At 39.9% G+C, this 11,651-nt stretch overlaps 1 protein-coding gene across 3 annotated transcripts in view; it reads right to left on the bottom strand.

The window, feature by feature from the left end:
* Positions 1-2,565: 2,565 nt before the first annotated feature.
* The window catches only part of LOC120431844 (uncharacterized), a 202,113-nt gene continuing 193,027 nt past the window's right edge, over positions 2,566-11,651 (bottom strand). For all 3 annotated transcript variants that reach the window (XM_052710932.1, XM_052710906.1, XM_052710915.1), the window contains 2 exons: positions 4,852-4,991; positions 2,566-4,754 (listed from right to left, as the gene is read on the bottom strand). In XM_052710932.1, coding sequence (XP_052566892.1) covers positions 2,566-4,754; positions 4,852-4,991 — 2,329 coding nt within the window. The remainder of the gene's footprint in view (positions 4,755-4,851; positions 4,992-11,651) is intronic.

Raw genomic sequence — 11,651 nt, 5'->3', positions numbered from 1 at the left:
TCATTGTTTTAGCCCTTGTATCGAAAAGTTATACTTTTCGACACTGTTAGTTGATCCATTGAAAAAAATTGTCTTGTCAATTTTTTTTGTATTAAAATGAAAAAAAAAGTGATCAGAAATGGGTTTAATCATGTTTTTTTACCCTTATACACAAAAATGTCACAGGGCTTTAGGATCCTGTTGTCTTAACACATAAACGTTTAGAAAAAATCCCTTTTCTGATAACTTTTCTTTCATCATAATGCAAAAAATAAATTGAAAGGACTACATTTTACGATGAATCAACTATGGAACTTTTGGAACGAGCTGTCAAGTAGGATGCTTTCTGTTAAAAAAAGTTTATTGTAAATTTTCATAAATTGAATAAAAAATCCATTTTAAATCTTTGACGGTCTTACACAGGGTCATTGTACTAAAAAATAAGCTTTATCGTTGTTAACAATAATATCATCAATTTAAGCTTAATTTTAGGACCCCATTCAAAGTGTTTTTCGGAATTGCAAAAAATGATGTATGCGTCTCGCATTTCGAAAATCTCGATTTTTTCAGCACTCATCGTATTTATCCTAACTAGGCGAGTATTTTAAAATACACCACACCCCGTTCGACCCTTTTGCATTGTTACCCTCCTCTTTGTTTGACAAATAGTGGCCGGAATGAATGTTGAATGAGTTTGCGTTGTAACCCAGTTCACACAACGTGGATTGTTATGTTTGCTATTGTTGCTCGACCCACACCATCAAATATTTCGGAACGCATTCAACCCTGGCCTAGTGATGGTGGTGCAACAAATGTGCATTGCATACTTTCGGGGCGAGCTGTTCATATATGCGCTGCGCAGCAGTGTATGTTTGCTGATGTAATTAGGAAAGTTTTATGATAAATTAAACGGTGTGGACAAATGGGCAGAAGTGAGGGTAAGAGGGTTTTGACGGTGTAGCTGGTGGTGGTAATGGCAATGAGTTTATAAATATGAGTTTTGCTTATACTTGACAGCAAAGGCACGTATTGCGATTATATGTTGTGAGAGTGTTTTTTTGTCGCTGTTGTTGCAGTTGGTTGAAAAGGGAAAGGATTTTGAAGTGGGTTGGAAATTGGGAAGGGATGGTGGAAAACGCAGGGAAAAATCCGAGTGTTTTTTAACATTTAATTAGCAAACACAGAGTGGCTGATGCCGTACAAAAGTGCTTGAATACGTGTTGGAATAATACTTTGCGTTGTTGTTTTGGGTTAGTTGAATATAGTTCGCTGGATCGTTAATCAAGATTAGTGTGATGAAGGTCATGCGGCATTTGCGAGGAGAACTGTGCAATTTCATGGTGGTGATTTTGAAAAGAACTTACTATTTCCGTGCAATTTCGACATTCGTCATACAAAACGCTGTTTCGATCAGATTTGATTCTTGCGTCCATTTTTTCGAAGACACCAGTTGATCATAAATTTCGTTCTCTGGATCAATGCTCAAAATGGGGATGGTTAATGGATTGCCCGAAATTTGAAAGAGCTAGTCAGTAAGCTTTCATCATCGACTCGATCGTTGAATGCTGACTTAGCGCGCCTGTCACGTTCGTCATGACGAAGGGACCGTAAAAGAACGCATACGAAGCTGAAACGAATGAATGCCGAGCTCGGCACTAAAACAGCCGCGCGACACGAAGACAAGTGCTCTTTCTCTTTCTTTCTTTTTTCTCTCTTTCTTACCTGTTGGGTGCTGCGTGTTGACAGCAATCATTTAAATGTAGTCATGGGGAAGATTTGTGCCAGCTTTCAAATTTGCATGGAAAATTCGTTTTAGGAAAAAAGACTTTCAAAACATTTATCGTAAAAATTGTTTTAGTTTGTTGAAAGAATGTGTTTTCAACCTCCATTTAGAAAAGGTTGGAACGGTTCTCCTCGCAATTACCAGAACTCCTTCACTATTTGTTTGTTCTTTGGCGAATCATGATATTTTTTAACCTTAGTATTACATCAATGCTTTTTCTTCTATACTGACTTCTATATTCAATTTTCTCGTAACACGTTAGTTCCATGGAATCATCACACTCAAGACACGTGTCGTACACCGATCGTACATCCGACATCTACCGCGATAAAATTCCGCACCGTGATTTCTATCTACACTTACACAACTAAGGGGTGATCTTCGTGCTAGTTTTAGTAGAGGGGGGTTGTGCGAGTGACACACAGTTAACGATCAGTGACTTGTGCTTAATCCTAGTCTGAAGCTTGGTTATCTACGCTGTGTGTTTGTTTGGTTGGTCTCGATGAATCGATCTATCTACCGTTGGTGGCCGGTGTCACCGCCGACGCCAGCGACGAGTACGTCGAGGATAGGGACATGCTGTTGCTGGCACTGATCGTGGTCGCCTCGGTAATGGTATTTACAAGTGAGGCGGACGGGGTGATCGCGGGCGGTGTCGACGTTGACGTCGACGTGGTTATGGTGGCAGGGTTGCCGCCAGCGACTACGGTTCCCGCGATGGTGGCGATTTCGCCGCGCGTCGTCGTCGACATCGAGTTGGACGACTGCGAGGACGAGTTCAGCAGGTAGATCATAACCGTATGCTAGCACTTTGGCTGGAAGGTCTTGCGGTTCGGGAGCAGGCACAGGATGCTGAGGGCCATCACCATGTGCCAGATCGAGTGGACGATGTGGTAGTTTTGCTTGGTCTGGAGGAACGCGTAGCAGACGAGGCCGACCATGACGAGGACGCTGCCGACGGGCAGGTAGAGCGCAAGGTAGCTCCGTGAGGGGAAACACTTCTTCGTCTTGCGACATCGGAGGCCCCAGCTGACGGAGATGAGGCAGATTCCTGTCAGGGCCGGGGCTAGGAACACCCACAGGGACTGCTTGTTGAGTTCGGTGCCGAAGGCGAGCAAGATCGCTCCGAGCATGTGGAGAAGGGAGACGAACTGGTGCCGCACGTTGGACATGGCGATCAGGGTGACCCAGATGGCGAGCAGGCCGCAGTAAAAGTCGCAGAACTGCAGGACGCCGATCTTGACGAGGCAAAAGCTGAACTCTTCTTCGCCGGAGTCGCACGCGTGGTAGAACGTCGAGAAGAACATGGCGAAGAAGTAGATGATCGACTCGGTGTAGTAGCCGCGGCGGATCGCGAAGAAGATACTCGGCAGGAAGAGGAGGTTGGAGAGCGTGAGCATGAGCGAAGCTAGCAGGATCGAAGCGCTGGACGGAACTTGCGAGTCTTCGGTGCAGTCCCAACCTCGGTAGTTTCGTAGACAGAGACAGGTCGAGAATACGAACCCTCCGGACATGTAGTGGTAGCAGCGTCCAAAGCGACCACAACGTCCCGCTACACATGGGCTTGAAGAGATCGTGAACACTACACTTCCGTTGCAAGCCGCGTCCGCTGCAACGCTCTGCTCCGTCGCGTACTTGTGGTGGATCTCGAACTTGCGTGCCATGTCTTCCGAGTGTTCCGTACACTTGGCGTCCATGATGCATTCCTTGATCTTGAGCGTCTCAGTTTCGTTCAAGCCGAGTAGACATGCCTCTTCGCCCAAGCACTGTTGGTAGTACTTGGCCGCCGTAGCACAGGAGCATGGTGGTTTCATGTCCAGCAAGATCTCCCGGTACTTTTTGATAAACTCCTTGACGCTGTCGATGATCGTGACCCGGGCTGCGGTTTCCGCCCCGTGGCAGAAAATCCCCATCGTGACGTACCACTTGCCGGGTTCGGGAAACGGGACGTGCACCAGTCCCGTGCTGGTGTCCATGTCGGTGTTGTTGATTGTGATCGCGGCCGGGAAGATCTGTCTCCCGTACACGCACTTGTCCGGCCAGGTTGGAACTCCCGGCTCTCCGAGCCGCATGCACACGATCATCGTCTGGTTGCTGCGGTTGGTTTCGGTCTTCCCAGAAGCGGCGGTGGGTGGCGCTGCTGTCGTACTCGTAGTCGTCGTCACCTCTTCCACGAAGTCTTCCTGCACGTCGATCAGCTTTTCGGCGACGACCCCCACGTGATCGTTACTGTTTGCCTGGTGGGCATCGATCAGGGCACCTTTCTGATCGGGTCGCATGGCGATCGCGAAGCTGAGCGTCCCTCCGATGTCGTACACGTCGTTGACGTCAAACTTCATCAGCGCTGGAGTTCCTGCACTCAGGTTCAACGTAAGCGGAACCGTCCCGTTGATATCCGGTAGGAGATCGTAGTCAAACATGAAGAACTCCCGATACGTCTGCCGCAGCAGGGGATATCGATCGAACGAACGTCGCTGAAGTGGCTTCTCAACCGTCCTAGCAGCTTCCCCAACCGAATCCTCCTCTTCCCCTTCCTTCTTCACCGAGTGATACTCCAACTCGATCACGTACTCCAGCTCCTGAACCCTCACCGAAGCAGTCTCATTGCTGGACCTATTCCCACCCTCCTCCTCCCCCAAAAAGTCCAAATCCACGTAATGCCAGGCGCTCTCCTGCGGGTAGAACTCAATACTCAGTTCCCCCGTCTGGTTCGGACAGATGATCCCGTTCTGCAGGTAGTCCTTGTGCGTCGGCAGCGCATGAGCCTGCACGAAGAAACTAACGTCGCTACAATCGTTGCACGGTCGCGTGATCTGCAGCCGCCACGTGACCACGGCAATCCCGCTCGGTACGAACAGCTTGTAGCTCGCCGGTTCGGTCTGGTTCGTGCGCAGCGTTCCCCGGTGGGAACTCTGCGCGTTCAGGATCGTCGGCACGATGCGCGTCACGGCCATCTCGGACATGAGCAGCGTCTCGCATGACGGGGCCAACCCTGGAACGGACCGTCAATTAGTAATCAGGAATAATTCAATTAATGTGCGACCGAGTCGGACAGCAGCTGTCGGGAGTCAACTCAACCCTGGACCTACCTTGCTGCTCGATGCGCTCGTTGTTGGGGTCGGTCCAGCTGATGAACGCCACCGCGAACCAATTGCCCGGATGGGGCCCGTCTATGCTGAGCCGGCGTGTTACGCTGTCGGATTTAAATTGTAAATTATGTATCTCGAACCTGTGGAGTGGAGAAGAGCAGAACCGAGGGGTGGTGCCAACATTAGTTTGTGTTTGTATGTGTGTGCCATGTTGTTTTTCGGGGTGGGCATTTTGCATTTTGCAGTGCGATGTTGGGCACATTGTATGGCAAACATGTATAGAATTGAGCAGTCGAGCAGTGACTTTGCTGGGGATGAAAGCTGGATACAACAACTGTGAAGGGTGAAGGTCAGGATTTAGTGATGTTTGTGGGTTGCAACTTTATGCGTTGGAAAGGTTATGAATAAACATGGAAAGGGGTTGTTTCTCGTTGGAAATACCAAAGAGTGGTAGTAGGCTTTGCATTGCTGTGATTCAAAGATTTTTTTTGAAAAGATATGGAAATTCTTGTAACATTTTTTTTTCGTTTTTTTTTGTCAGAAATCAAATAATCTATCAAAATGTATTAGTAGGATACGGTCCTGATGAAGTCTCGATTATACAAAGTTTGGTTATCCGAAGGCCTACTAAGAAACTTCGTATATTAAAAACAAAACAAAAATCATAAATTTTATTTACTTGTTTTTCTCTTAAAATTTGAGTATAGCGTCGTTGAGACGCTATCAGTGTTAACAATTTTATTGATTTTTGTTTTTTTATCGCTTTGTTCCAAAAAATCCTAATATTTTTTGTCGGTGCACAATTGCACTGAATTTCAGTAACCTACTGTTTTTTCCAAGAACATAAACAAAAGGTTGATAAAAAATCGATACGTCACAAATAAAATTTAAATCCAATATACGAAATACTCATACGCACTCGACACACAATGTTGAACAGACTAAACAGAAAATAACCTTAAAATGACGACCTGGCACACATACTCATTTCCTTAAAGTGCGATTCCGTCCGGGAGATAACGAAAGGGATGGCAACATGATTCAAGTGTAACGATTCTAATAAATGAGTCGAACCGTAAAAAAATCCCATAAAATGAGACGAACGCGACGAGGAACGAACAATGCAGTCAGACTCGTCGTAAGTCTTGTACCGTGCGACGACGGAGGCTTGAAATCAATCGACCCGATAGCGGGCCCGCGGAGCAAACTCTTCCTCCTTGTTCGTCAACCGGAACTAGAGGGAGTGAACAAATGTTGGGTGTTTAGAATTTGGTGTAATTATTACTGGGTAATTATTCGCCAACGCACACGAAGTCGGAAAAAATGGTAATTTTTCGGAAAAAGTTGGCGATATTTTTAAAAATACACTTTCGTATTTTTTTTCCATGCAAACTTCAACGCAGGAATCGAGCCAGGAGGTGTCTCTAATGTTGATTTTTTTTATTATTATTGTCACCCTATTAATACATATTATTGCTTGAAAAAGTTTGGACCATGTAGATTGGATGTATTTTCATGAATCCTTAAATTTTTTGAACTATTAGAATTATTATAATTTAAAACGCGTTCATTTGTGATAATTTTTGGATTATTAAATGTATTTTTTTAAAATAGGCTTTGACTAAATCCAGAGTCAACTCTTTGAACAGAATTTGTAGTAGCCTTATTTAAGTCGAATTCTTCGCATATCATTTTCGAATTGAAATGACCAAATTGGGAAAACAATACAAAATATTTTCTTTTTATAAAAAAGATTCAATTTTCATTGGAAAATCTTTTTTTGTGAATTTAAATTATTGTGATGAGTATTTATTTCTGTGAGACATCTCTGAGACATGATTATTTTTTTTATTTTCTGACATGAATGAAACTGTGTACTGAGCGGATTTGTCAATCGTGCAATGTTTCAAGCTATAGCCGCTTAAACTGAGTTTTTTTGCCCCCCCCCCCCCCCTAACGTGTCCACTTGGTCTATCGATGGCTCCAAATATTTTTTTTTGTAAGATTTACTTTTTGATTGAAGTCTCTATATTTTCTTTTCTTCCCCAGTTTTTTTATATTGAAGATTTTTTTTCGAAGTAATTGCAACATTGTCAAATTAATTTTTACCAACTTGCACCACATTTCAAAAAATGACAAAAACGAGAATTTTTTAAAATGGAATTTGTGCATTTTTTTTGTGAAAAGTCAAATTAAAGAAAGGGGTTTTTTTAGAGTGCAGCTTCTTTTCCTAAAAGTCCTACTCAGAGATGGAATAATCATCATCAAAAGAAAATCTTTGGACGTTCATCAAGAGAAAAAATATCCGAAGAGAGCTTGGCTCTCCTCTCTCGCGCACAGATCGGTAAAAGGAATCTTAAAAAATCCTCACCTTGATTATTTGGCGGAACATCTTTTTCACTACTACACCTGCACGCTACACGTCGAAAAATTAGCTGTCACAATTTGTAGATGGGCAATGTGTGTAAACAAAGTGATTTTTTTTAAACTGGTGCTGACAAGGAAATCCACAAAAAATCATCAACAGATTGATTTTTTTGGAGAATCTCGGGAGTGATTTTCTTTTGCGTGATATGCCTCTTCTCTCTTTCGCGGGTGAAGAAAGCGAAGATGAATTTTTGCGATTTTTCCATCCCTGGTCCTACCTGAAGACAACAAATCGATCACAAATTCCGTTCCTAATATAGAATTTTTTGAATATTTTAATAGAAATTTTGTATGGATAAATGCCAAAGTTATATGGATAAACAAAAAGTTTCATCCAAATTAAAAAAAAATACAAAAAAATAATTTCTAATATTTTTCATTGTTGGAAGAATTCCTCTGATAAATTTTTAAAATCACGCAATGTTTATGTTCATGTGTGATAAAAATATTCAATTGCCTGTATAAAATATGTCGTAGTCTTTTTTTCAAATAAACCAAAATTACTATATAAATCAAATGAATAAGATTCCTATGGTTTATAGGATCTTTTCAAATAAAAAATGGTATAGTAGAATAGCATAAAGAAACTAAATGTTCATTGTTTTCCATTTGGATCGTATGTTATCTCTTTTTTTTCTTTTTTTCAAATTCAAGTCTTGTTTTATTTTTATGCTTCTAACTTTTTTCAATAATTTTCCTTACCAACTTCTTTTTAAAATTAGGTCCTATAAACAAATGTAAACATTGAGTGTATCCCTCTTACTCCGATTGACATTGAGATTTGAACTACAAAAATTTCAACAAACGGGAACAACCACCCTAACCCCAAACATTCCTAGCCACGACCTAGCTCAGCAAGACACCAGGAGAGGTGATGAGGCACGACGCCCCCCAAAAATGGGTACGTAAAATACACATCATCTCCCATATTGCCGAACATAAATTCTTCGATAAACAACTTGGCGCCCCCATTCATCTAGATCCAGATCGACAACGACGACGTTCGCGAGTACCGGGACATAAACTGGTGGCAACGAGGAAAAAAATAAGAAAAAAAAAAACAGAAAGGTCGTGGAAAATTCCGTCACTTTATCGAAGAAGCGTAAACCTCTGATAGCCCCGTTGAGAAGGAAGCACCCAGCAAAAGGCGATGAGATGAGCCGTAAACTGCCCATGTTCACATAAGTGTCCAAAACAGCAAGCTGAGAAAAAAGCATTTGAAGTTTGTCCCACCCCCACGGAAAAACTGGATTTCCTCCTAATTTCCAGAACAAAGTACTCGATGTTGTAGGCTTTTTTGAAAGATCACACGATTTTGAACCAAACTGCATCAATAACTTAAAAGCGATGAAAATGCATATGAGACATTTATGCGATCAGGGGCAGTAAAGAGCTCAGTAGGAGGCATTTATCATGAAAGTGTTGTCGTCGTCTTTTGGAAGTTTGCTTGCGCGCGCGTGTGTGTATTTTCAAAGAACAAGAGTTGAATAATTTATGGCGAGCCATGCGTCTCCATTGAATTCAATTAGTCAAGGAACGAGGCAACATTTCGGTAGATGTTAAGAATTTTGAAGAGTTTTTTCAAACATTTTTTTTTATGTTTAGAAAATTCTCCTGATATGTTTAGGAAGTAGGAATAACTACAGGTATCATGTTGTTTCTGTCTGTCATCTGCCCCCTGCCACTTTCCATAACTTGTCCATAAAGCATTGCTTTGTTACTGTGACAGCATTTTCACACCTTTCAAGCTGAGCTTAGCTGCTGCTGAAGTAGCTCGGAGGAACAATTGCCTGGCATTTCCATTTCAAGTAGGGCAACGAAATCCTCGAAACAACATTACCAACAATTCAATTCTAGTTGTGTTTCAGTTCCCACTTTTTCCATTATTTCTTCTTCGTGTTCTCCCCTTTTTCTGCTCGAAAGTTGATATGCATTATTCCGTTGTCGTCTGGATCGTCTGGATGTGACACAGAAGTGGAACTTTTTTTTTCTACTATGAGGAAGGTTGAAACCCAAAAAAAAGAAGAAGAGAGCAAAATAGATTGACACTACAACACATGCAAACGAGAGAGAGAGAGAGTGCGCGCGTGGGTGGAGAAGAATTGAGAGGAATGTGGAAAGAAACGAACCAGCCAAGCAGCAAACCAAATCGAATCATAAAAGCGCACAAGGAAAAAGGCGAAATCCTATGAATATCAAAAGAGGTCTCACTCCAGCGGTTCGAACCACCCCCACACGCTGCCGTTTTTTTTTGGGTTTCAGCGCAGAGATTGAGGTGGAATTTTGTGCAGCTTTAGTTTAAAAAAAATCTTCCAAATAAATAACATACTCAAAGAATTTTTTTTCCACATTTTGATGTGGATTTCACTTGTCAAGCTAGTTTTTTTTCACCATAAAACTCCACACTTTCAAGATAAACTCTGTTGCCTGACATTTAAAAAGGTCGTATGAAAACTTTAAATGCTGTTTTGAAGGTCTCGGGACCAAAAAGCCTATGCCTGAAAAAAAAATCGGATTTCTCGGGAAATTTCTCATAGTATTTCAAAAAAGGTAAAATTATAATTTCAGTACTCGGAGATACGATTTTTTGAAAAAAAAAAAAAAAAAAAACTGGGGTTTCGACGCCCCTCGCGCAAATACGAGAATATTACGAAAACGAAAAATATAATCAACTTTTTTCACTAAATCTGCGATAACATTAAAATTTCAGCGATACGCTTTTGGGCTTTGAAATGTCGGTAATTGAAAGACGCAACTTATAATACCCAAAAAAGTATAGGTCGTTGCTCAAATTTTAGTGAAAAAAAGTTTATTTTTGGTTCCTGAGATTTTAATGTTTAAGTTTTGTGAAAAAATAGTTTTTCTTAGTGTCATCAAATAAGTCTTCGCTATTCGTCCGATTTTCAATACTAAAATAAGAAACATACAACAACAACAACAACAACAACATATGTGAAATTTTCTGCCTTTCTCAATAATTTTTTTTTCAAGATTTAAAAACTCTTGAAAATGTCCAAAATAAGTGATAAAAGCCCTTCTAAAATATTGCTCTTGATTGCTATATTTATTTTATTTAAATTGTATTTTTTTTATAGAAAATAGAAAACCGAAAAATTTACATAAGTTTCATTCATAACATTGAAAATCGAATCAATAATTACCAAGATATCGTAAGCTGAGAAATGCGAGCTAGTTAGATAACACTGAAAAATATTTAAATTTTTCTCGAAATTTTAACAGTAAGAAGCTGTATCTTCAGCAGCCCGATCGGCAAAGTAAAAAATAAAATAAAAGCTGTGGATTTTTTTTCCGGTTTTCAAAAAAATTTATTGCAAGAGTGCCCAAATTTTTTTTCGATTTTTTTTTGTTTCCCGTGTTAAAGAAGTAATTTTTTGCAACTTTTGTTCTAGAAAAAACTTTACTTTTCTTGTTTTATGTTTTTCTTGTTTAATTTTTAGTATTTTAATTGACATTTGTCGTGTTTAGTTTTAACTTTTTATTTTTTTTTTTGGCTTTTTCATATTTTCTACTTTAAAATGATACCATTTTGATTTAAATTGAAAAAAAAAAATAGCTTAGGGCATAGTCTGGGACAATACGATAATTATGTTATATAATAGATAGAATATTTAGCATGAAAAACACAGCCAAATTTGATCCCTGAAAAATCGAATTAAAAAAAAACATTGACTAAGTCACATAAAACATGTAAAAATTCTAACTCTAAACTATTCAAATATTTCATGAGTTCCTCTTTCGAATGCTTTTTAAAACCACAAATTTGTTGAAAATTTGATTTTTTACGAGTTTTTTAATCGAAGCCCGCATAGAAGTGCCTAGATTTTTTACCTATTGATAGTGTACCTATTTTTTCTGAAAGTCCTAATCATAATCTAGGGAGTAACATAATGAATGCTGTTTCATTCAAATAAAACAATAGAAAATAATAAATCTCGTATAAAATTCTAGTTACTAAGTTTTTGGATTTTTTTTAAATTCCTATTGAGTTGATTTTGTCAGTACTGTTAATAATGTTTGTAATTGCTTTAAATTTGTGTCGTACTAAAAAAAATAAATATTTTCAGGAATGGTCACTCATGGTCACTATTTAAAAAAAACGAAAAACTGCGAATATGTTGCTTAAATCAAACTTTCGGTTTCTTGAAAACGGAGCCCTTTATCAAAAAATCTGTTAGTACTTTTAAATTGGAAATTCAATTTTACATAAAAAATTAGATCAATTTTTTTTTGCATGATATTTCGATTTTTCCAAAAATCACTGTTTTTTTTTAAAATAATTTCTTGGCGGCAGATTTTTTAACCATATTTCTCTATGGCACAAAAGTTGTGGGTTTTTGTTCCCTTAAACATAT

Source organism: Culex pipiens, chromosome 1 (assembly GCF_016801865.2).
Source record: "Culex pipiens pallens isolate TS chromosome 1, TS_CPP_V2, whole genome shotgun sequence".
NCBI classification, from domain to species: Eukaryota; Metazoa; Arthropoda; class Insecta; order Diptera; family Culicidae; genus Culex; species Culex pipiens.
The sequence above is the reverse complement of the archived record's forward strand: the minus strand, read 5'-3'. Positions and strand labels throughout refer to the sequence as shown.